We start from the raw sequence: 26,987 nt of genomic DNA on the forward strand, positions 1-26,987 counted from the left end.
AAATTAACTGAAAGTACGAGATTTATTTTTATTTCTTTATTTTATCGAAACACTTTATTTTCGTAATTAAACTTATTTATTTTATCCAAAATCAACCCGTAAATCACGCTAAAAGATAGGGGTAAAATACCCCTATCAGCACGCCACGCGTAGGACCTGACCTTCAAGGGTCCTTTTTAAATTCCATCTTTATTTTTGTTTTTGTTTTTCTTTTCTTTTGCGACGTCCTTGGAATAGACGTCATTTTAATAACGCGGAGGGTGCAACCCCGCACTCACCGTTTGTTTTGCACTAACAAAAACAAAAATAAAAAAAATCAAATAAACAACAAAATAATTAAACTAATTTATTGATTCTAAAATTTTTTCCAACACACTACCCCCTCAGAAATTAATTAAAAGTTTCGTTATTTGTTCTTAAATAAAAAGACGTTAACACAAAGGATCGGTTTAAGTAAGAAATTTTAGTCTTGATTTTGAAGTTCTAGAATTTATGCAAAGCCTAGGTTCGTACCAAACAAAAGCATTGAGTCCTAACCCAAAGGTTATCTCTATAATGAAATTTAAAAAGGCAATAAAAACGGGATAGTTGAAAATTTGACGAGAACTTGAACGTACACAATTTAACCCGAAATTTTGTGAGATATTTTTGAGCTTAAAAGAGTTCGTACGAGAACTCTATTTCTTTCACAATTTTTCGAGAGCTTTGACTTCACTCGACTCATAGAGTTTGTACCTAATACCGGGTTAAGTACACTTATTTTGGTTAAAATGGCAATAGATGATAAAACGAACCCACTTAGACTAATTCTTTTCTTAACTTATTTTTCTCGTTTTCATTAAACTCTAGGAAACCCCCTCGAGCCTATTAACCGAATTTTTTTGTTAATACCTTTTTAACATTTAACCCTTTTTCCTCTTGGTTAAACACCAACAAAATCAAATCGCACCCGAAATAAGCCAAGGCCTTGATAAGTAAGCACCATAAGCTTTCGAAATCGTTTTTGTGCCGCTCTCAAAACAAAAAGAAAAAGAAAAACACAATAAAGAGCAAAAGGCATTCTCAAAGCTCCACCCGAGCAGTTTCGAGTTATACTTTACGAACTTACTAAGGCCAAAATAAAAACACGGTGCGATCATCAAAATGGTGTTTAAACTCGAGTTTCCAAAAATTAACCACTAAAAAGCCACCCACATTACAACCCCCCTCCAGGTTCATTTTTAATATTGCCTAGACCATAACATAGGAGGAAAAACCCGGATGAAAATACAAACTCAAGGTGACTTCGAGTAAGTGCAAAAACACCGACCTACCAAAATTTGAGCGTAAGAGTGAAATCCCTTGGTGAGGTACTATCGGGTTCTCAAAAGATAATCGACCCCCGTTAATATTGCCTATTAAATTTGATCATGGAGGTTTCAAACAAGTTTTGGTCACTCATTTGTTTGCGTAGGTACTTACCGGAAACTTTGCATAAAACTTTAGCTTCGGAATCACGCACTTGGTAAAACCAGCCGACGGTTTGTTTCTTAATAATCTCAATCCCTTGTCTTTCGATTTCTTTTACTTGAGGACAAGTAAAACTTTAAAGTCCGAGGAGGTTTGATAGGGGCATTTCGTCCCTATCTTTTAGCGTGATTTACAGTTTAATTTTAGGAGAAATAAATAAGTTTAATAGCAAAAATAGAGTGTTTTAATAAAATAACGAAATAAAAATAAATTCCGTACTTTCGGTTAATTTTCCTTATTTTTTGATTAATTTAGAAAATAAAACGTCAAGCTAACTCGGCTCTCGAGAATTGTATTTCAGGTACGAGCAAGGAGTGAAAATCCACCGACATACGCGGGGCGTATCACCCTTCACGCGGGGCGTGGAACACTTGGTTAGAAACAATTGTTCAATCCACAGGCACCACGTGGGATCTAGTCACCAATACGCGGGGCGTATCAACCTCCATGCGAGGCGTGTGACATGTGTCAGAGATGATAAGCCTAATCCTAAAAGTCAGACTGCATGGTCTCCCAAAGTCAACTGCTCCTACGCGGGGCGTCCCACCTTACACGTGGGGCGTGTAAGGAAATTCTTCAGTCCAAAAAGCTCAGAGACTTATTTACACGAGGCGTGCTTCAGCTACGCGTGGCGTAAAGGACCCAATTCAAGCAATAAAATCTCAGAAACTCAACCACGCGAGGCGCACCCCAGTCTACACGGGGCGTGGTTGAGACAACAAGATCTGGATTTGGTCCACATGCAGGAGATTTCTGACGGACTGGGCAAATACGCAGGGCGTACTCCACCATACGCGAGGCGTGTCATGTGAAATCTATAGAAAATCATGTTCCTTCATGCTTGTATCTTATGAAATTACAATTCTACCCTAGCTTGATGTGTATAAATAAGAGTGACTAGCACTCATTTAGACAACCTTTTTTTATATCCAAGCTTTTGTTATACAATTCTTACTATAGTTTAAAGCTTTTGTTTGAGATTTTATTTTACATAGCAAAACTCTTTCACCTTGAGAGCTTGTTCGTTGATTCCGGCATTCCATCAAAGTTCCGTTCCATCTCCGCTCACCAAGCTCGAAAGCTCCACCTCCAAGTCCTAAGAGACGGCCTTGAGGCCGGTTAGCTAGTTCCGAGGGTGGATTCTTCCCTTTTCACTTGCTAATTAGCTTGTACTCTTCCTATGTACTAGGCTTGGTTGTATTTCATAGTTACATTCTCCATATTTATAATTTATGATTCATAATCTATTTTTCTATATATGTGTTAATGTTTGTTACTTGTTTTGATACTCGTAATTGATTATTGTGTAGGAGAACGCGATTTCCGACGCCATTCGGGCTATCTTTAGGGATTCATATAGGTGTTGCCTTACCGGAAGTGACGCTCCGAAAACCGTAGGAATTGACAAACCATGGAACTTACGGGCCCTAATTTCTGGTCCCAAGCATTAGACACGCCTTGACTAGGAACCACGTAGTCTAAGTACTTCACGGGTCGGTCACACTACACGTAGTCGTCATTGCAAGAGTAAATCATTAACCGTTTATATATTGGGAGTCATTGTTTGTCATATTTATAACTTATCGCCTTCCATATCATTTCATAGAGTTTTGTTATATAAATTTGTCTCACCCGTAGGTAGGAGTAGTTTGTAGTTGTTCCCCGAATCAACTCAAAGTATTCACCGCTTAGATAACATATAAAACCGAGTCATTTAATACTTATAGTTATAAATCCCGTGGATTCGATACCCGGTCTTAACCGGATTATTACTTGATACGACGGGGTACACTTGCCCCTAAGTAGTGGCGTCTAGTAGAGATAGAGCATTTATAAAGATCACACCCATAGTCGTAACGCACTTATCATAATACACTTTTCGTCGTTAAAGAGCTCTATTTCACGCACATCATGCACCACCTTCACCATTGAATAATGGCTTTCCACTTGGTCTACGCGGAGCGTCACCCTGTCTACGCCATGCGTATCCGAGTCTCTGCCCAAAAATCACACAAAATACATCTCTTACGCGGGGCGCCCCCATGGGTACGCCGCGCGTACGACCCGACCTATAAGGTCCTTGGTTCTCTTTAATTCCCTCTTTATTTTTCATTTTGTTTTTTTTTTCATTTCTTTTGCGACGTCTTTGGAATACACGTCATTTTAATCACGCGGAGGGTCGTGCAACCCCGCACTTACAGTTTGTTTTGCACTAACAAAAACAAAAATAAAAATAAAATAAACAAAAATAATTGAACTCATTTATTGGCTCATAAATTACCCAACACACTACCTTCTACGGACAATAATTAAAAGTTCTGTTATTTGTCGTCAAAGGTAAATACATCGAAACATAAAGGATCGGTTTAATTAAGAAATTTAAGTCTTGATTTGGAAGTTATGAAATTTATGCAAAGCCAAGATTCGTACTAAACAAAAGCATTGAGTCCTAACCTACAAGTTATCTCTATAATGAAATTTAAAAAGGCAATAAAAATGGGATTTTTGAAAATTTTACGAGAACTTGAAAGTACACAATTTAACCCAAAATTCATGTGAGGTATCTTTGAGCCTAAAAGAGTTCGTACGAGAACTCTACTTCTTCCACAACATTTCGAGAGCTTTGACTTCACTCAACTCATAGAATTTGCATCTAATACCGAGTTAAGTACACTTATTTTGGTAAGAAGGGTAATAGATGATAAAACGAACCCACTTAGGCTAATTCCTTTTCTTAATTATTTTTCTCGTTTTCATAAACCTTTAGGAAGACACCTCGAGCCTATTAAACCGACTTCTTTGCTAACACCCTTTTAACATTTAACCCTTTTTCCTCTTGTTCAAATACCAATAAAATCAATCGCATCGGAATTACTCGAAACAAACCAAGGCCTTAACAAGTAAGCACAATAAATCTTCGAAATTGTTTTTGTGTCGCTCTCAAATAAAAAGAAAAAAATAGATGAAGCTGAAATAAGGAGCAAAAAGGCATTCTCAAGCTCCACCCGAGCAATTTCAAGTTATATTTTACAAGCTTGCTAAGGCCAAAATGAAAAAGCGATGCGATCGTCAAAATGGTGTTTGGACTCGAGTTTCTAAAAATTAACCACTAAAAAGCCACCCACATTACAACCCCCCTCCGGGTTCATTTTTAATATTTCCTAAACCATAACATAGGAGGAACAACCCGGATGAAAATTCAAACTCAAAGTGACTTCGAGTAAGTACAAAGAAGAGCGCAAAAACACAGACCCACCAAAGTTTGAGCGTAAGAGTGAAATCCTTTGGTGAGGTACAATTGAGTTCTCAAAAGATAATCAATCCCCATTAATATTGCCTATTAAGTTTGATCATATAGGTTTTAAATAAGTTTTGGTCACTCATCCGCTTGCACAAGTACTTGTCGAAAACTTTTTGTAAAACCATCATTTCGAGATCACGCACTTGGTAAAACCAACCGGAAGTTTGTTTCTCAATTGTCTCAATCCCTTGTCTTTCGATTTTATTTACTTGAGGACAAGTAAAACTTTAAAGTCCGAGGAGGTTGATAGGGACATTTTGTCCCTATCTTTTAGCTGATTTACGGTTTAATTTTGGGCTAAATAAGTGAGTTTAATTACAAAAATAATGTGTTTTTAATAAAATAACAAAATAAAAATAAATTTTATTCTTTTGATTAATTTCCTCTGTTTTCAGTTAATTTTGGAAAAATAAACGACAAGCTAACTCGGCTGTCGAGAATTGTATTTCGCAGGTACGAGCAAAGGAGTAAAATCCACTGACACACGTGGGGCGTCTCTACTTATACGCGGGGCGTACTAGAGAAATTCTTCAATCTAAAATCTCAGGAGCTCAGGTACGCGGGGCGTACATGAGCAATTCTTAAGCTCAGGTACACGAGGCGTACTCCAACCTACACGGGGCGTGGTTATGACAACCATTCTGAATCTGATCCACACGCATTCAATTATCAACGGAATGGGCAAACACGCGGGGCATCTGCCTATCCACGCGGGGCGTGTTCATGACATCAGGCCTGAATCTGATCCTCATGCAGGAAATTGTCAACGGAATGGGCAAACATGCAGGGCGCCTGCTTGTCCACGCGGGGCGTGTTCATGACATCAAGCCTGAATCTGATCCTTATGCAGGAAATTGTCAATGGAATGGGCAAACACGCGGGGCGCCTGCCTGTCCATGCGTGGCGTGTCCTGGGAAAACTGCAGAAATAATGCAACTTGTGTATTTATGATTCTACCCTCAAGCTTGATGTATAAGTAAGAGTGATTAGCACTCATTTCAGCATTCAATTTTCCATGTATTAGAGTTCCTCACACCTTGAGAGCTTGTATAATCCTCTCGTTACTCCGCCGAAGTTTCGCTCTATCCGCATTCACCAAGCTCGAGAGTTCCACCTCCAAGTCCTAACAGACGACTTTGAGTCCGGTTAGCTAGTCTTAAGGGCCGATTCTTCTTCCCTTTCTACTTGTTAATTAGCTTGTACTCTTTCTATGTACTAGGCTTGGTTGTATCCCGTATTTTCGTATTCCATATTTATAATACATGATTTACGATTCCGTTCTCACTATACGTGTTAATGTTTATTGCTTGCTTTGATACTTATAATTGATTATTGTGTAGGTCATTTACGAGCTCCGAAATCTATTAGGAATCACATAGGTGTTGACTCACCGGAGTTGACAAACCGGAAACCGTAAGAATTGATGAGCCACAGAACTTATGGGCCCTAGTTTCTGATCCTAAGAATTAGAGTCACCTTAAGGGGAAATCACGACTCTAGAACCTCACAAAGTTGTTCGGTCTATTAATAGTCGTCTTTGCAAGAGTAAAACTATTAATCGTGTATATTTCGTGTCGTTTATCATAGGTTATAACTTATCATCACCCGTATCATTCTAAGAGGGCTTGAAATACATGAAAATTGTCTCATCGAGAGTTCCACCTCCAAGTCCTAACAGACGACTTTGAGTCCGGTTAGCTAGTCTTAAGGGCCGATTCTTCTTCCATTTCTACTTGTTAATTAGCTTGTACTCTTTCTATGTACTAGGCTTGGTTGTATCCCGTATTTTCGTATTCCATATTTATAATACATGATTTACGATTCCGTTCTCACTATACGTGTTAATGTTTATTGCTTGCTTTGATACTTATAATTGATTATTGTGTAGGTCATTTACGAGCTCCGAAATCTATTAGGAATCATATAGGTGTTGCCTCACCGGAGTTGACAAACCGGAAACCGTAGGAATTGATGAGCCACATAACTTATGGGCCCTAGTTTCTGATCCTAAGAATTAGAGTCACCTTAAGGGGAAATCACGACTCTAGAACCTCACAAAGTTTTTCGGTCTATTAATAGTCGTCTTTGCAAGAGTAAAACTATTAATCGTGTATATTTCGTGTCGTTTATCATAGGTTATAACTTATCATCACCCGTATCATTCTAAGAGGGCTTGAAATACATGAAAATTGTCTCACCTGAAGTTTAGGAGTAGTTTATAGTTGTCACCCAACCAACTAAAGTATTCACCGCTTAGATAACGTGTAAAACCGAGTAGTTTAATACTTGTAGTTATAAATCCCGTGGATTCGATACCCGGTCTTAACCGGATTATTACTTGATACGACGGGGTACACTTACCCCTATGTAGTAGCGTCTAGTAGAGTTAGAGCATTTAAAAAGATCATATCCATAACCCTAGCACACACTCATCATCGTATTATTACCACTCTACCGGACTATGCTATCAGAGTGCCCTATGGTCCTTGAGCAGGTGAACTTTATCAAGCAGTATGGGCCTACAACACACCTTGGAGATAGAATTACCCAGGCTTCAGTTGGTCCAACAATCAAGCTGCTTTAGGACCACCATGATTTCCAGCTCCACCACCTCAGCAGAACCAGAACCAAAATCAGGGCCCAAGACCCAAGAGTGGTATGGAGGAGAAGATTGATGTTATGGTAAAGATCCTCGAAACTATGGAGGGTAGGCTAGCTAATAATGAGGCCTTCTGCAAAGGCCTAGAGACTCAGATCAGCCAGCTGGCCAAGATGAATTCTGAATGTTCCACAGGGCAGTTACCTCCGAACAGTGAGCCAAACCCGAGGGACAGAGCATCAACCACACCCTGAGGGGGAAGGACAGTCTTAAGCTCTACAGACTTAAAAATTAAGCGCTATTGGGAGGCACCCTAAATATGAGAATAATTTTGTTTACATTTTTTGTTATATCTCTGCATTTTTCGTACAATTTATTTTCGTTAATTTATTAATTTATTTATGACCTTCATTTTTTCTTATTTAAAAAAAACTGCTTTCTTCGGGGGGTGTCTCGCGCAACGGCTAGTTTACAACTTGGAGTTGCGTCTCGCCGAGACACAAAATGTCTCGGCGAGACGAGACGGGCTGTCCAGATTTCTAGGCGGCTATATAAAGGGCAATCCGCCCCTTATAACATCACTATATATTTTTAAATAGTTAATAATAATTATAATTGAATTGATGGTTGAGTGGTAAGCAAGATTGCTTACAATCTAAAAGTTTAGTGTTCGAATCCCACTTTCATCAACTTTACATTTTTGTTAAAGTAAAGGTGTTTGAAATTTGACCGGACCAAACCATTTAACTGGTACTAGGTCAATCGGTTCATGGTTGGTTTAAATATTTCTCATCGGTTTCAAGTATTAAAAAAACTGAACCACTACCAGTTTGAAATTATGAGCGATTTTGGTTGAACCGGATTGAACCGACTGGTTCGGTCCGGTTCTTAAAACCATGATTATGTGTTTCTTGATATTTGGTATACTTGCTTCTAAATATTAAGTGTTGCTAGTCGAAAACATATGGAACTTTTATATAATTTAAATAAATAAATTGATATATTTACTTTTAAATAATTTTATATCATGCTATATTTTTTATTATTATGTATATTTGAAATTAATATATATTTTTTTTATTGACAATAAATTATATTAACTTTGAAAATAATTGATTAATTTTTTTATAGAATTTTAATTGAAGGTGAATGATTTATTTATTTTTATAAAATTCAATGATTTTTACTTTTTAATAATTTTCATATTTTTTTATAACTGGAATTCTGTGAAATAATGATAATAAAATAGGAAATTAATTAAGAAATATATTAGAATATAATGAAAAACCAACAATTGAATTAAACTATAATTAAAATTAAATATTATATCTACGATACAAAAGAATTACAATTTATGTTAAACAAAAATTGAATTAAACTGCAATTAAAATTAAATATTATATTTACGATACAAAAGAATTACAATCTATGTTAAAATGGAAGCAACATCAATATATTATGCTATAAACTATTACAATCAATACTTTTCTAATAGTGCACATGAAGAAACTTTATCAATTCAATATGTTACATATAAAAAAAATAAAATTCATAAGAATTAGTCACAAATTCATCTTGATGATAATCATTTTGCTTGATGGAATTTTATGATAACCAAGTATTTGAATTCAATTATTCATTATACTACAATAACCCAATATATCCAATTGAATCGGTTTAAAGTGATGATTTCTCCTATTTTCATCTCATAATATCTCATCAAGACATTCAATCAATTTGTTTTTCATTCTTTCATTGTATAGAATATCAGTCACGCTCGCAGATATCACTTATTTGACTTCATTAATATTTTCTAATAATTATATATTCTTGAATTTCGTAAGCAAGAAAAGCAAATAAAAGAATAGAAAACAAAAATGAAGGGGCAAAAAGATAATTAAGAGAGAACTATCTTCCTCTCGTTTTTTTTCGAAAATAAGAGAGAATATCAAGATATAAGTATATGAAGAGGAGAGTGACAATTTTTTTTATTTTTTCTTAATGAAGTATTAAGTCTATAAATTAATTTTAGTTAAATAGAATTAAATCGCAATTGCAACCACTCAGTACAAAACAACGTTTTATAATTAATATGTAAAATTAATTCTATTAATAAGAATCATTATGCTCAACATTTGAGAATTTGAAGAGATTCAGATAATAATATTTTTAATTAATATTCTCCAACAACTTATCATATGATCGTGTTTTATTTTCATTTGTTAAAAACTCTTGAAATACTAATAATTTTATACAAACCACAATATAATAGTTAAAAACTATATAAGCCAATGTTGCAAAAGCAATTATCTCAATATTTCATAATTAATGTATTTTTTTAGGATTTTGAGCATCAAAATTTATTTTTATTTACCTTAATTTTGAATTCGTATCTAGCATAATCCAAATTCTTCAAGAATAAACATCTTATCAAGTGTATTAGACGCTTACAATCTCTTTATCTAGAGAACTGGGGAAAAAGAACTTCTTGATAATAATAATATTATAACACAATTTATAATTGAAATAAACTTCATTGTAAGTATAATATTTCAATACCTCTTTAATATTTTCTTCAATATGTCTCCAACTTCAATGAACAACTATTTTGTGAATCTTTATATCTATTTGTACCAAAATGTATAAAAATAAAAAATATAATCCATATCAGTTAAATAAACTCAAACCAAAAAAATGAATGGATTTCAACAGGTTCTGAATTAGAATAATTAATCTAACTTCAATTAAAGCTAACAATTGAGTTCATATAAAACCGAAAATCTAAATTTTAGTTAGAGTTAACAATCGAAACGATAACACTTAGCAATTACTAAAAAGGAATGCAAATATACAAAATCTTTATTTTAGTCATTTTGAAAAAAAAAAGATAAATAAAAAAACATGGATAAGGTCGCGAGAGGTATGGAACCTCGGTAATGACATAAATGGAATTTCATCTCTGAAAGAGGAAACTATAACAACTATTGTTTAATAAAAATAAAACAACACAATTGAGAACAAAAATAACTACAACATATGAAAAAAAATCGAATAATTACCTTGAGAAATATAAGAATTTATTGTACCACCAAACCTGGATGTGATTCGAACCCATGACCTCCCAAGGCATAGGTAAGCTCTCAACCACTAGGCTAAGAGCTTCACCACAGTGTTTCCCTATTTTAGTTGTCAATGCATCTTCTAATTCTATCATATTTTTTCAATTGGAGATATCGATTTAAAAAAAGAGAAATAAAAAATAAAACATGGATAAGGTAGCAAGAGGTATATAGAACATGGGTAATGACAGAAATGGATCTGAAAAGATAAAACTATAATAACTATTGTTTAATAGAAATAAAACAACAACACAATTGAGAACAAAATAACTACAACATATGAAAAGAATCGAATAATTATCTTCAGAAATATAATACTATCTATCATGGCCAATGAATATAATGGTGGAATACTATCTATCATGCTTTATATAGAAATTTACTTTTGACTTTTGAATTTCTTTTGCTATGTTTTTTCATCTTCCTGTAAATCTTAATGTCTTTTATTATTTTGATTAATAGGCTAGTAATTGTTTAATATATTATAAATATAAATTTGTTATTTTTAATTAATTAAATCTTTTTTTATTTTAATTTTTTACTATGTTGACAAGTCGTAAAAATATTTTTTCTTATTTCTCTCTCCTTCTACTATTATATATAATATATAGATATCTTGTTTGGTTGATATTACCAACCATGATCCATTTAACTCATGGTTGATGATATCACTGCTGAGTTGGAAGTTATCAACTTTAATGGAAGATGGCTCATAAACTCATAAAGTAATAGAATTTTATGTGCAAAGCAAGGTTTTACACTAAGGGGGCGTTTGGTTCGGGGTCTTTAGGAATGGGAGGGTTTCATTCCCTTTGTTCTTGTTTGTTTAACAAAAAAATTCATTCCCTTTACTCATTTTAGATTATAGGATTACCCCACTTTAGGTTAACCCATTACCCCAAATCTTGTAGGGAATTGGATTCCCTTTTCTAATTTTTTTGTTCTTTTTATTTTATCGAACCACAAATCTCTGAAATTTATGAAATTCCAGAATTTCTGAATTTTTGAAATTCCAGAATTTTCAAAAAGTCCAAAATTTCTGGAATTTCTAAAATTTCAGAATTTTTGGAATTTTAGAATTTTAAAATTTTTTTGAAATTCCAGAATTTCTGGATTCTGGAATTCTAGAATTTCTGGATTCTAGAATTTCTAAAATTCTAGAATTTTCAAAATTCCAGAATTTTGAACTTCCAAAATTTCTAGAATTTCAGAATATCTGAAATTTCAGCATTTCTAAAATTCCAGAATTTTTGAAATTCCAGAAATTCTAGATTCTGGAATTTCAGAATTTCCGGATTCTGGAAATTCAAAATTTTTGAAATTCCAGAATTTTCGGATTCTGGAATTTTAAAAATTCTAAAATTCTAAAATTTTTAAATTCAAGTTCCAAAATTTCCAGAATTTAATAATTTTTGAAGTTCAAGAATTTTTTGAAATTCTAGAAATCTGAAAGTTCAAAAATTCCAAAGGTTTGAAATTGCATTCCCTTTCCTAAACATAACCAAACACATAGGAGGAATCAATGCTTATTCATTTCCTTTCCTTTGGTTTCCCTTTCTTCATTCCTTTTCCCTTACCTCGTGTGAACCAAACGCCCCCTAAATGTTAAATTGTAAATATGTAATTTACCTTTAAAATTATTAACATATACGGATTAGACTATGCTTACTAATACGGAGTGTTTATTAGAAGGGATATAAGAGGTGAGATAGGGATAAAAAAAACACGATATAAGTTATCCCGTGTTTGTTAGGGAGATAAAAGAGTGAGACAGATGAGGGATAAACCTCTTATCCCTTAAATCCTATAGCCATGAGGGGATGGTATAAGGAGGTGAGATAAGCTCCTGCGATTTTAATAGGATGGAAAAGTCAATCTTATCCTTCAAATTAATGTTATGTAGTTTAAATAAGGTTAAAATAGTAAAATGTATTATTTTATCCTTATCCTTATCCCACATACCAAACATTGAACAATAATTCTCGACTATTATATTTTTATCCTTATTCCAATTATTTATCCTTATCATATCTCAATCTTTATCCTTATCTTTATCCCAATAGAATACCAAACCCCAAGATAAAGTACAGAGTAAGCATAGAAAACACCTAACATATACTATCTTTTATCGCAAAAATATATATTGAAATTACCCGACTACCCTACCTGTTGTGATCCTAACCGCACTAGAGATGCTCTCGTGATCTCATACCCGATACCTTGTTCATCAATCAACTCATCCCCCTCGCTCTCCTCTCTTTCTATCTCAAGATCGCATGTCTTTGTGTCTCGACTCCTTCCACCGCCCACTGATCCTTCCATTCGTCGCAGTCTCCTCCTTCCAGCAGTAGTCGGGCTTCGACTGTCGCATCCCAACCCTACCACTGCTTGAGTTGAAGTCCTTGCATCCTCCTCTTTCGATTTCTTTCATCAACAGTTTGAGCCTTCTTTTTTTGCTCCCTCATTCCTTCTATTGGTTTCGTTCAGTTTCATTAAGGTTAGTTTATGGTATTTGGGGTTTATGAATTAGGGATTTATAAATTGGGGATTCGGGAGTGATATTAGGGATCATAATCTTAGTTTAATTGCATTCTTTGTACTGTTAGAAGCTAATTAAATTGGTTTTTAGTGTAGAATTACTTAACATTTTCTTATATAAATTCAGATCTGAGCTTCAGATTGAGATCTCGAAGAGATGATTTGGGGAATTGTTCGCCGAACAGTTGCTTCGGTAAAATATCTTTATTTCCTTACTTAGCTCTAAGTTATGTCTCCGCTAATGACGTTTGTAATTTTGAGCAGTCAAGGGCTACTGGTAATTCTGTGGCAAGAATCAATCCTTCTTGGATCAGGCAAACATGTTTTTCTCCAGGAGAGGTACTGATGATCCCTTCTTAGCTTATTGCTGAAAACAATTCTTTTACAAACAAAAACAATTATTGTTAGTGCCTCTTGGGTTTTCGCTTGTTGGAATGTGTTAGTCTTTGTTTTTTCTCCTGTTTTTCCAGTTGTGCTTAGTTCTATGTGTTGGTGCATGGTTAATTATCTAGTTTGATTTGGGACACTACTATTGTTGCAACATTAGCTTTTTGCAGAAAAAAATCTATGGATAGCAATAGCTATGACAAATAAGATCAGTGGAGTATTTAGTAGAACGATTGAGCCCAGAAAATTAGCTATTGTAGTAAAATTGATTTTCTTTTCTTATGCTTTTTCCAGATGTACTATATAGAAATTGAAATACATAACCAGTAAATGATGTCTATCACATATGAATTTGATGCTTTATATAATCTTAAAGCAACCAAAAAGAAAAGTCACAGGTACTTGATCAAATATTTACTGAAAAAAGAAGATGCAGAATTAATTCATAAGGTAGGATGCTTTGCCTGATATGCTTAATAAATTTATTGTGGAAGAGAAACTTATCTGCTGAAAACTCTTGCTTCAGTGCGCCCTTTCCATATATGTATCCATTTTCAGCTTTATGATCCATACTTAGCCTTTACACTGTCCAATATATTTCAAATTAAAATTTTATTCGTACTGAGGTTTTTTGGAGGGCGAGCCTTGGCGCAACGGTAAACGTTGTTGTCGTGTGACCAAGAGTTCACGGTTCGAGTCTTAGGAGCGGCCTCTTGCCAAATAAATTGGCAAGGGAAGGCTTGCCCCCAGTACACCCTTGTGGTGGGACCCCTCCCCGGACCCTCGCTCAGCGGGGACGCGTAGTGCGACCGGGCCGCCCTTTACTGAGGTTTTTTGGAGAGGTTAATCTATCTATATGCATACAGGCTACAATCAATGCTAATGGATCTGAAGGTCTCCAGATCTTTTCTTACTCTAATTCCTTAGGTAATCGTATCTAAACCACAATTCTATTCACTAGAAACTTAATTTATGTTTTGCTTGATTGATTGATTTATTGTTATTTATCCAACTATGTAGTATGAGGAATATAATATTTCTTCAGATGGTAGTACTTAAAAAATTGTAGCTCGTCCAGTTAACTTTTGCAACCCGTTCTTAATCACCTCTCCTTGGTTGCAGGAGGTCGAGTGGCTACTGTTGTCCCATCCATGGGTGAATCCATTACTGATGGCAACTTTACAAAATTCCTCAAGAGTATGTAATTCCAACAGTTTGCTTCTGGTTCTTTCACTTTAGAAGCATTTTATTCTCCTCTATATGTGGTTGGTAGTTGAATTTGCGTAAGTCTTGAATTGTTTTTAATCCTTTCATGAGCAGAACCTGGTGACAGAGTTGAATTCAGTGATTCTGGTGCTCAGAATAAAATAGACAAGGTAATTCTAGTTAGGGACTATTTTTTAGAATAGTGAATGTTGAAAACTAACCTTCTGCCCCTATCAAAGGGCTCTGCTACTCCAGTTATACACAATATGAATGCTATAAACTTTACTGAGATGGAAAAGGTCATTAACACTCTAGCTGGGAAAGCAAATGATGGTTCTGTATCAGTTGATAAGATGGCTGTAGAAACATTCACAAAATTTAACGGCAGCCTTTTTAGTACACCAATCTTCAATTCTCACCAGGTATTGATTGCTTTGTATAATTTTCACCTGGATGAGCACATAAAATATTCACAAACAGATATTAATTTTGGCTTCCTCTCTTGCATTGCAGTCTTCTATTCTTGGCATGCAATCTTTAGGAAAGAAAGGTCTTACTGTTCGCAATTATAGTACTGATAAGCCTAATACTCCAAATAGCCTTCGCCCTTTATCTCCCCATCTTCCTGTTTATAAGCCACAGCTTAATTCCATGGTTTCAATCTTCAATAGATTTGCTGCGGCTTTCTTAACCGCTGAAATTTTGTTGGTATATCTTTTACTTGAAATAGGTTCAACTTCCTTCACCTATTATAACTTTTACCAGCTCTTGTTTTACTCATCAAAGTTAACTCTACTATCCATTGAGTTAACAGCCTTAGCCCTGGCCTTTCATCTGGTTTATGGAGTAGGAGCGCTGATTCGCCCATTTCGACGGTAGAACAATAACCAATCCCGGGAGGCAGGGTATGTTTTTCTTGCGTCCTAATAAAGTTTTTGATTGAGGAATCCTTGAAGGCTTCTCTATATATTAGTGAAGAAATGTCATCTGATGTTATAATAAGTGTTTCAGAAATTGACGAGAACTTGTGTTAATTTGTCTCTTGCAACAAAAGATGTTTACTGGATTGAGTGAATGGGTTTAATGCGCTCAGTTTAGATGAAAATGATGCATTTTAAGTATAATAGTTTTGATTTCAAAAAAAAAAAGCATAATAGTTTTTTGGTGTTTAATATAACTAGAGAATTATAACTATACTGTGAGAAGAAAAAAAATATAAGTAGCTACTATTATTTTGATTTTGATTGAAGTAAGGTTTAGTTGTTGGACTTGTTATTGAAATAGTGTATAGTTATTATACTAGTCATGCTCGTTAATAATCGATACGTATTGCATAGGACTTTTTTTTTTCAGAAAAATGAACTATATTTTAAAATAAATGAGTGATAGATAACTTTTTTTGTGGTCTCTCTTGGAAAGAACATAAAATGGCATTAGACATAGTGGTGGTAAATATTTGATGAGTTAGGCTCAGTTTGTTTATGAGAAAATATTGTGTATTGTATTTTGGGCAAACAAACGACCTTACTATAATATAAATCTAAGTGTAAAATACAACCATGGTTATTGGACTTCAGTGGGGTTATGAAAATGATGCTTTTCAAAACTAGACATATATAACACGAATTTAGTGCATTCAATTTGTAAAGAAAATATAAGAATTAAAATACTATTTTTTTCATTAAAGAAAAAAAATATAGTATGAAAATGAAGATTAAGGCTGCGTTTGGTTTAAATTCGGAATCGGAAACGGAATGTGACAGAGAATCGGAATGACTATTTATTTAATATGTATGGTCATACGAGAAAGGATCGGGTGAGTAATGAAATAATTAGGACAAAAGTAGGGGTTACATCTATTGAGAATAAAATAAGGGAAAACCGACTAAGGTGGTTTGGCTATGTAAGACGAAGAGCGCTTGATCGAGAGTGATATGAGTTTATTGGGGATTGAGGAAAATATGGTAGTGGATAAGAGTGGAGGGAGAGAATTTGTGTCGTCGCTGACACGGCTTGATTTCACGGTTTTATATAATGGTTCATGTTAGCCGATCCCGAATCATTTCAGGACTAGGGCTTTGTTGTTGTTGTTGTTTGGTTCAATCTGGAATCGGAATATGATTCCTTTTGAAGTTGTTTGGTTCTTTAATGATCGGAATCGAAATGAGTACAAAACTTGTTAAAAACAAGTTAGTAAATAATAATAATTATAACTCAATTAAACTAAAAAATTATATACAAAAATTTATATCATCTAGAAAATAAATTAATAATTGGTTAATGATAATTTTCTTACTGTAAAAGAAAAGTGTGTTATAAACTAGTAGGAAAATACATAGATATATAATATATCTATATATTATATAAATTAGAAGGTAACCATAATTTGAATGGTTGTGCTGCGTACGTAGTTTGTTAAATAGTGGTGGTATATGTTGGTACAGTAAAATCTCTATTTTGTTATAAAAAAATTCGGTCCCAATTTAGGCCAGTTATAAATAGGAATAACTTTCCAAGCGTTATTTGTTATACACTTTTCAAGTTTTATTTTTAGAAACTATGTATCAGTATAGTAATAATTATATATATATATATATATATATATATATATATATATAAGAAAGTCCTCAATGGTTTCAACCCATCCCATGGAACAAAAAAAAATAGCCCTTAATAAATGCAGATCATATTTCTCTCTTTAATTAATTTTTTCTCCTTTACCTTTACAATTCGTCATTTTTACATAAAATCAGATGTAATGTTTCTAGATTCTGATGCTAGGTTCCAGATTCCGGCAACAATTTTCCAGATTCCAGCCATCGCGAAAAAAATTCCGATTAGCGAAGGAAAATTTTATTTAATTTTTTGTTGAGGGACACTTTTCCGTTGATTCCAAAAACTCAATTTATGTATTCTGGGCAATCGTTTTTATCGTCCAGGGACAAGTTTTAATGTAACCAAAGAAGAATACGTTTCCATTTGACTATTAATTGGACTATAGAAAAATTTTCAAGGAAGAATGATATTGACAATTTATTCGGTTTTTCGTTGAGGGACAGTTTTCCGTTGAGACCAAAACCTCAATTACGTCTCCTGGGCAATCATTTTCATCGTTCAGGGACAAGTTTTAATGCAACCAAACAATAAGACGTTTCCATTTGACTGTAGAAAATTTTTCAAGGAAGAATGATATTGGCAATTTATTCGGTTTTTCGTTGAGGGACAGTTTTCCGTTGAGACCAAAACCTCAATTACGTCTCCTGGGCAATCATTTTTATCGTTCAGGGACAAGTTTTAATGTAACCAAACAATAAGATGTTTTCATATGACTATTAATTGGACTATAGCAAAGGACACGTTCAATTCATGTAATCAATCAATAGATTCTGCAGAAGACAGCTGGTTGTTGCATTTACCACAAAATCATTCATCCACAAAATTATATATAGTAGGCTTTTGATACGATGTAATGTAATGCAATGAAATGTAATAAATGTTGTAATGCAATCGTGACTCGTCAAGCGAACCGAATCGTAAGATGCAGTTAAACTGTATGATATTATAAAAAAATTGTAGATTCGGATCGAAATAAAGCTGAATTGAATCCAATAGTAATATTCAAATCCAGAACCAAAAGATTATAATTTTAGTGGTTGCTGTTCATACACAAACCGAAGAATGAAGTAAAAAGTTAAAAAGTAACATGAGAATTTGCTTAAATATACTTCTATTCAGAAATTATTTCCCTAATTCGATCAAGTTCGGCATAAACCCGGTTGTACCTTTCTTTGATTTCAGTTTTCTTTCTATCGTATATTGCCCATCGGTCCGTACTTGCTTGTTCTAATCCTCCTATCAAATTAGATAAGTGTCTCTTCCTCCCATTTAATTCAGCATAATTGTAGTCCATAATCTCAACTTTTTTATCCCAACTGAGAAGTTCAGACATCCTAGTGCAGCCTTTTCCATTGCCCCACTTTCAGAAACACAGCTTTCACCGGTGTATTTAAACTGAAATGGGGCTTCATTTAAGAAGAGAATTGTGTTACATATGAACTTCTGTGGGAAATCTTCATCCTCGGTATCCTCGTGAGTGAATTCGTGTATTGGCTCTTGCAAAGACAGTTGTTGAACTGCCTCCTTCAATATATCCGAATTTTTGAATATAATGGTATTCATCTAAGAAATCGGTTATAAAACAAAAAAAAGGTCGAATATTAATATAAGAAATAAGGTAAACATAAGGAGAACAAGAAAATATGATTTATATAGTAAACACATACATCAAACAACAACTTACTATATTGTCAGAAGAAACAAGGAAAAGGGGAAAACGCCCTAGTACATATCTATTCAAGTGAATCCATTAAAGCAATGTGGATTCGGTCTACTAGACCAAGGAAATTTTTGTTTCCCTTAAGTACAACCCTATTTAATTTTTTATCCACTTCATAATCTCGCCTGTCTTCAGACACTTGCATTGCAAAAACAGCATCACCATAGGATTTAATCTTCTCTATTTCTTTGTGGCTATAGTCTTCAAAGATCAATTGGTGTTTGCCCTTAAGAAAGTGCATTGCTTTCTTGCAAGCATCCCATCAGACTTCAGGTTCAGATGCTGATGGCTCACTGACGACAGTATGATAGCATGCAAGCTCATTTTCTATTCTTTTGTACATGAAAGAGACAGTCACTATGAAATTTCGGTTTTCGATTGAGGTTCTTGAAACGAAATCTGGTAATTGAAGTGTATCCAAGGTTTGCGTTAAAAATCTGTCAAGAGGAACTCTAACAGTAGACATGGCTGGAGATTTATTTTGGGGTTCAAACATAACATTGTATGAGGATTCAGTAGTAAATATATAATTTGCAAAGAGTAAAAACATAAAATAAAAAACAATTGGATAAGGAATGATTACCAGGAACGCTTTTGGATCGATTTTCCACGCGCGTCCTAGAATGGGTATACAAATTTCAGCCACACTTATGAACTTAAGCGGAAATCTTATGAAAAACAATACGAATCATTCAAATTCATTAAGAAATCATGTGAAGGATATGCATCTTGGGCAAGAGTAAGCCAGAGTGAACTATGAATGTGAAACTGTGAAAGGTATTCATCCTGGGCAAGAGTAATCCAGACTTCATTTGTTAGCAAGACTAACATGAACAAAGTAAAAACTATAAAGTAATTTGCCATAAATTAATTTGAAACTGTTCAAACACAAACCAGAGAATGAAGTTAAAAGTTAAAAACTAACATGAGAATTTGCTTAACTGTACTTCTACTCATACAATATTTCCCTAATGCGATCAAGTTCGGTAAAAGCCCTACGAAAACATGCTCTGATTTCAGTTTTCTTTGCATTGCATACTGCCCTATGGTCCGTACTTGATCCTTCTAATCCTTTTATCAAATGAGCTAAGTTACTCTTCTTATGCTCATATTCAGTATAATTGTAGTCCATAATCTCAACTCCCTTATGAAAACGAAGATATTTCAGACATTCTATATCAGCCTTCTCTATTGCTACGCTCTGTGAAATACAGCTTTCACCGGTGATTCTAATCTGAGTTGGGCATACATCGAAGAAGAGGGTTGTTCCACATATGTGCTTATGTGGAAAATCAAAATCCTCAGTATTCACGATAGCGTGATCGTTTACTGGCTCTCTCAAAGACAGTTGCTGAACTTCCTCCTTCAATATATCCGATTTACTGAATCTAACAACGGTATTCATCTAAAAAAACGGTTATAAAACAAACCAAAAGGTCAAATATTAATCTAAGGAATAAAGTGAACATAAAGAGAACAAGAAAAGAAGATGATTTATATTAATGGTAAAAATGGTAAACACATACACCAAACAACCTATTAGTAAACAGAAAAAACAAGGAAAAGGGCAAAACGGCCCAATACATATCTATTCAATTAAATCCTTTGAAGCACTGTGGATTTGGTCGACCAGACTAAGGACAACTTTTTTTTTCCTAATTACAAACTTTGATAAAAAAAATTGCTTCAAAATCTATCCTTTCTTCATACATTTGCATTGCAAAGAATGAATCATTAACGCTATCCAACCTCTCCAGTTCAATGTGGCTGTAGTCTTCAAAGATCAATTGGTACTCTAACTTAAGAAAGTCCATTGCTTTCTTACAAGCATCAAAGAGGGCTTCAGGTTCGGATGCTGAAAGATCACTTACAACGGTATGATATCATACAAGATCAGTGTTTACTACTATCTTGTACATGAAATTGACAGCTGTTATGAAATTTCCGTTTCTGACAGTGGAACGTGAAAGGAAATTTGGTAACTCAAGTGTTTCTAGTGTTTGAGTTAAAAATCTGTCAAGCGGAACCCTAACAGCAGGCATGGCAGGAGATCTATTTTGGGGGTTGAAACATAACATTTCATGAGGATTCAGTATAAAATATATTGCAAAGAGTAAAAACACAAATTAAAAAACATATGGATAAGGAATTATTACCAGGAATGCTTTGGGATGAAAAACTTCTTCTACTTCGTTTGAAACAGAGAGAACGTATTCGAACAGAGAGTGATTTTGTGGATTGTAAAGGACATTCAGTGATGTGCTCTAAATTTATAATGGATGACTCTAGTTACAAGAAACCTTTCGAATATCAAAGGTCCATTAACAAAATTCGTAATGACTCCCTCAAGATCTTCTAAATCCACTAGAATCAATGAAAGAACAGAGAGGGGTATTTTTGATGTACAGTCATAATTTCGTTCGGTTTTCAACGCGAGTCCTGCATGTTAGAGGGGTTAATCAATGGATTTACACCATCGAAGCATTTATGTCCACCTAATATGATTAACTTAAAATTAAACGGGGAAATAAAATGTTTTGTTATGCCATTTAGGTACCTCAAGGATTACAAGGGGATTACTTGTAGACTAATGGGGGATTAGTCCGAAACTAATCGGGGATTAGTCGGAGACTAATCGGGGTTGAAAGAATCGAGGCATCTCTATCCACTAATATAAATAAATTAAAATTAAACGGGAAAATGAAACGTTTTCTTATCGCATATATGTTTCTAAATTAAAAAAAACGTCTTTTCTAATTATGTACCTCAAGCCACGGTTGTAAAAAACGATAGTCGCTAGTCAGGCGGACAGGGCCCTCAAGGATTAATCGGGGATTAGTCATTGATTAATCGGGGATTAGTCGCTGATTAATCGGGGATTAATCGGACACTGATCGGGGTTTAATCAGACATTGATCGGGGTTTAATCGGATTTGTATTTTTGTATTTTTTGTTTATTAATCAAAAAATTATTAAATAAATTCAATTAAAATAGTCTAAGTAATTTATTAGTCCCCTAGTTTTTTACCTAACACACTTTTTAGTCCTCCTATATTGACAAAAGTTAGGGACCTTAAAATGTGTTTTTCAAAATAGGAGGACAAAATCAACAGATATGTGTAACATATATCTTTAAAATTGTGCAAACATCAACACTCGTCAATAACAGTATCATTGAAAGGAAGTATTAGTGAATTAAAGCAAAAGAAAAAAAAGGGTAAGTAAAAAAATAAGCTGGTGATTAGAAGATGTTAGTCTGAGACAAGACTACCCGTGTAGGACTTGTAATAGGATTATTATAAGGTCTCTAATTAAAGTCACTAATCCAAATTACTTCAACTTTGCTAAAACCATAATAATATAGTATATAAGATTTAAGAGCAATACTACGTGTTATCTTAATAATGAATAGAACCAAGTATATATACATAAGAGTGGAACAGAAAAAACCCCTTTGCTTGCCTAACTCGTGTCTAACTATAGGACTCGTAAATGATGCATATTGTAACTATACAATTGTCAATTTGTTTGACGAATCAAGTTACCAAGCGCACAGGCAACCATGCATTGTCTCCACATTCTGCGATGCCGTGAAATTGCACTTTCTCCAAAGCGATTCTCTTTAATGAACGCAGCAACGTCATTAGCAATCGCAAGTGCCTTCAGGTATCTTACAAAAGGTCCGTTTGTATCTGCAAATTTTCGTGTTACATCAGTTGAATAATTACATTTTGGTTGTATACTGAAGATTATTACAAATCTAATTGACACAAACTTCACCTAGGAAATTGTCATCTGGTTCCTTTCCCGTATATGTCTGTGGAAATAGGAAATTGTATTCCTGCACATTGATTCAGAAAGAAAAATTTAAATCATCAACAATGCCAGTTAACTATACTATGATGGATAACTTACAGAATTTAGGAATGCTTTATAGGGACTATCATCAATTAACACCGTATTTGAGGCATTATATTCTGGATATTCTTCCCAAACAGCTCGCAAGTCCTTAAACATTATTGGTTTTTTTGAGTGTGGGTTAGTGTTGACATTCGTTACTATGCATTTCGTCTGATCCTGCAAAGTAAAAAACATTATATGAAACGGTTATGAAAAGAAATGATCCCGAAAATAAACGATAATAATCAGAATGAATGATGTCTAACCCAAATAAACTTGAGTTTTATGTGGATATCTCTGACTGGTTTGAAAGCTCCGAGTACTTTATCAATATTGTGCCTTGAAAAAAAGTTGAACAAACAAAAAATCAGATGAATGAATGGATACTATGCATAAAAAGATAAAATACATGGAACAATCGGATCATCACACCTCATTTTTGACGACCAAATTGCCACGTCAAAATGTTCAAAGCATAATTTTAAAAATGGTATGGAGTGTGGCCGCAGAAGATGGGTTGTAGAACCGAAAAGCAGTCCATTCAAATCCATTATAAGCAGTTTCTTGATTGAATGAGTGGATGAAGGCGACTCCTCACATACTCTGCATTCCTCAACCACCTGCTCTAACCGGGTCTCTTTCTCTACTTGGTCATTCTCACAAGGCAATTCCTTTTCCACATCGTGTTGATAATTATCACCATCATCTGATGGCTGGTCAGATCCTCCAACGTCACCAACACCATCATCTGATGGATGGTCAGATCCTCCAACGTCACCAACACCATCATCGGCATCAGATCCAACAAAATGATCGTCCATATCCTCATCTCTCCCATCATATTCCTCATTTTCTACATCATTTAACAATGTGTTTTAGTCACAAAGCACTACATCAGTTCCTATATTGACAAATTTCAACAAAATCCATCATCTCCTTTCGGTCAAGTTGGCTAAACGTAGCCAGTATCTTGCATTGATAGTATGCATGCTCTAGGACACTTTGTCGTTCACCGGCATAGGAACTTTGAAGTGCTTAAAAATCACCGTTAGCAAATTACCATGCGGGAGATGGCCATCTTTCTTTCGTTCTTTTTTTCCTGCCCTATGCCCATTCAAGATGTTGTAAATTATTTGTTGTGCAAAATTCATAGGGTCTTTATTGAACAAATGCCACATAACTATCCTCTCAGCAATGCTACAGTTATACCGGCTACTATATTTAGGCAACAAGTTTTTTTTAATTACTATATGCTTAAATTTGGCAGAAGATTTCAAATTTCCCCCACAAAACTGTTTAGCATCTTTCTCTAAAATACTTGCTTTGAAAGAGCTATCATCGTACCCATCCCACTCAATAGCCTTGTCAGACGGGTTTTTTTACACAAAAACCATTTGCATCATCTTTCAAACCAAACAATGTTCCTAGCAATGTACAATCAACTTTAATTTTCACATCCCTAACACTTGAATGCAACTCAGTAGAATTCCTATTTTGTCTTATGTTCTTATAAAACTCCCTAACCAATTTATCATAAGTAGGTTCTTTGACAGTCAATAACTTCCTCAGTTGCAATGCATCAATCCAGTCAGAAACATCAAAATTAATCTTCTTTAGAGACTCCAAATCAACATACATACCTTTTAGAGTTGGCATGCTATCAAGTTTATCCGTATTAAACTTTAGATACCCAGCTTTCACATCGCGTTTAACTTTCATCTTCTTATTGCGTCGTGTTCAACTGTTACGTATGGTCTCTTGCTCACCATTTGTAAGATTAATGAGTTGTACTATAAATTGGTTGAAGGAGAATAATGAGGGAGAACTAACAGGAAGGAAAGAAGGACAGAATGATCGAATCGAAGGCTGAATTTTGCACAAATTTTGAAGAGTTTAGGGTTTGTAGCGGGAAACAAACGTTCTGAAAGGGGGGAATGTTCTCGAGTCCTTGAATGTGTAAACACGAAATAGAGACGCGTTTAGACATTCAATCCCTGTATTTTATTTATTTCACACATTGGCACACAATTGAATATATATTTTAAAAGATAAGAACAATATGCATAAGAAAACGAATTCGAATGCAAAAACTTGAAATTGTAATATAAGTTAAGATTTAAAAAGTACAAACGATCCAAAAAAAAGTACAAACGATCTAAAGAAAAATGCGTAATCTATCAGCAGGGGATGTTATGTTACTTCATCATCAATTCCTTCACTTACTTGATTGCAATCCCTACATGAGCTTATCCCACTCTTCCTCATCACCCAAAATTATATTTTCATCATTGTTTAACTTGCCCAACTGATCATCATCAACCACCTTCTTATTCCAATCCTCTAGCCTTTTTTCACGATCTTCCAATTTGGTCTTCTGGGCATTAAAGTAGTTTACCATTGAAATTTGCATCAGATATACTGATTGAGAAAGAGCACGCATTGTGTTCACAATGCTCTTCGTATCATCATCATTGTGTAGCATTTCCTCCACCATTCTAATGGGTGCATGATACTTAGAACCAGAATATCGCTTATACGCTTCAAAATCCCCATAGTTGTAAAAAAAAAGCTTATTTGATGGACAATCGGATTTATCTTTAATGAAATCGTCCACCTTTCTCTTTCCCAGATAAGTTCCCGCTACTTCATTATCCTTCTTATCCTTCGTTAGCTTCGTTTCCGGTGACGTAACCTCTTCATCTTTGAAAAGAAATGGAGAAAAACTATCGCTGTCTATGGATTTCTCGATTGTAGTTTGATCAGTTGAAGATGTTATGTTAATGATTCTCATCTTTATTGTTAGGGAGAAAAAAATACAGCTGTATTTTGAACAATGAATACTATTTATAGAAAAATAAAAACCCTTACAAATTCTATCCCAAATGAATCCCTGCATTGGAAGCCAAAATATCATTATAGATAAACCACCTAGAAAATTGAACAACTATTAAACCAAAGCATGAAAAAGGTTTGTTTTATTTTATTTTTTTCCTTTTTTTATTGACAGTTGCATATAAAATTGGAGGATTAATAAGTATTTTTTATCTTCAATTCAGAAATGTTCGAATACCAATAATAATTAGGACATTGTTAGCCTTTTTTGTGATTTATTGAGATTCAATTTTTTAATTGTGCTGCCTGTCTCAAAGTTGAAAATTATTGCTAGAAATAAACATTTTTTTTGTTGTGATCAAGTTTAAGCATTTGGACTGAATGAATTTTCATGTAATGGAAACAATTGAGAGGAACAACATGAGATGCTTGTAGTTCAGTGGTAAGGTATGAAGTGCTCTTTATAACCTGGACCAGGTTCGATTCGTGGTTGATACTAATATTTAGATATATAATTTTTCCCGTTATATCGAAACGATCTACTTTTATATTTTATTATTCGATTTTGAATTCAAAACAGTGCATTAAACGTTTTTATATTTGGAAATTCTAATTATTATTTTTTTCTTTTTTTAAGGTCTTGTGTTGTAATTTATTACCTCAATAATACGTAGGACTTTTATGGAAATAGGTCACATTGATTCAGAAGGAATTCTTACTGTCCGGATTTTTGCGAGCTACGATTCTCACCTGGAATAAAACGATGTTCGGCTGAATGCTTCATGTATCAAAGTTAAGTTGCTTCATACACAAGCAATGTCTTGTGTTGTAATTTATTACCTCCATGATACATAAGACTTTTATGGAAATAGGTCACATTGATTCAGAAGGAATCCTTACTGTCTGGATTTTTGCGAGCTACGCTTCTTACTTGGAATAAAACGATGTCCGGCTGAATGCTTCCTGTATCAAAGTTGAGTTGCTTCGTACACAAGCAATGTCTTGTGTTGTAATTTATTACCTCAATGATACGTAAGACTTTTATGGAAATAGGTCACATTGATTCAGAAGGAATCCTTACTATCCGGTTTTTTGCGAGCTACGATTCTTAGCTGGAATAAAACGATGTCCGGCTGAATGCTTCCTGTATCAAAGTTGAGTTGCTTCGTACACAAGCAATGTCTTGTGTTGTAATTTATTACCTCAAAGATATGTAGGACTTTTATGGAAATAGGTCACATTGATTCAGAAGGAATCCTT

At 34.3% G+C, this 26,987-nt stretch overlaps 1 protein-coding gene across 2 annotated transcripts; it reads left to right on the forward strand.

Annotated features, from left to right (window-relative positions):
- The first annotated feature begins 12,691 nt into the window (after positions 1–12,691).
- LOC136230495 (dihydrolipoyllysine-residue succinyltransferase component of 2-oxoglutarate dehydrogenase complex 2, mitochondrial-like) lies at positions 12,692–15,764 on the forward strand. 2 transcript variants are annotated; one of them, XM_066019574.1, is made up of 8 exons: positions 12,692–13,025; positions 13,194–13,259; positions 13,331–13,405; positions 14,320–14,380; positions 14,576–14,650; positions 14,774–14,829; positions 14,899–15,081; positions 15,173–15,764. In XM_066019574.1, exons 2-8 carry the CDS (start codon positions 13,224–13,226, stop codon positions 15,536–15,538), a joined length of 852 nt encoding a protein of 283 aa, XP_065875646.1. In that variant the 5' UTR covers positions 12,692–13,025; positions 13,194–13,223; the 3' UTR covers positions 15,539–15,764. The 2 variants fall into 2 exon arrangements, with proteins under 2 accessions (XP_065875646.1, XP_065875647.1); XM_066019575.1 differs by lacking the exon at positions 14,320–14,380.
- The last annotated feature ends 11,223 nt before the right edge of the window (positions 15,765–26,987 follow it).

This window comes from Euphorbia lathyris, chromosome 5 (assembly GCF_963576675.1).
Source record: "Euphorbia lathyris chromosome 5, ddEupLath1.1, whole genome shotgun sequence".
NCBI classification, from domain to species: Eukaryota; Viridiplantae; Streptophyta; class Magnoliopsida; order Malpighiales; family Euphorbiaceae; genus Euphorbia; species Euphorbia lathyris.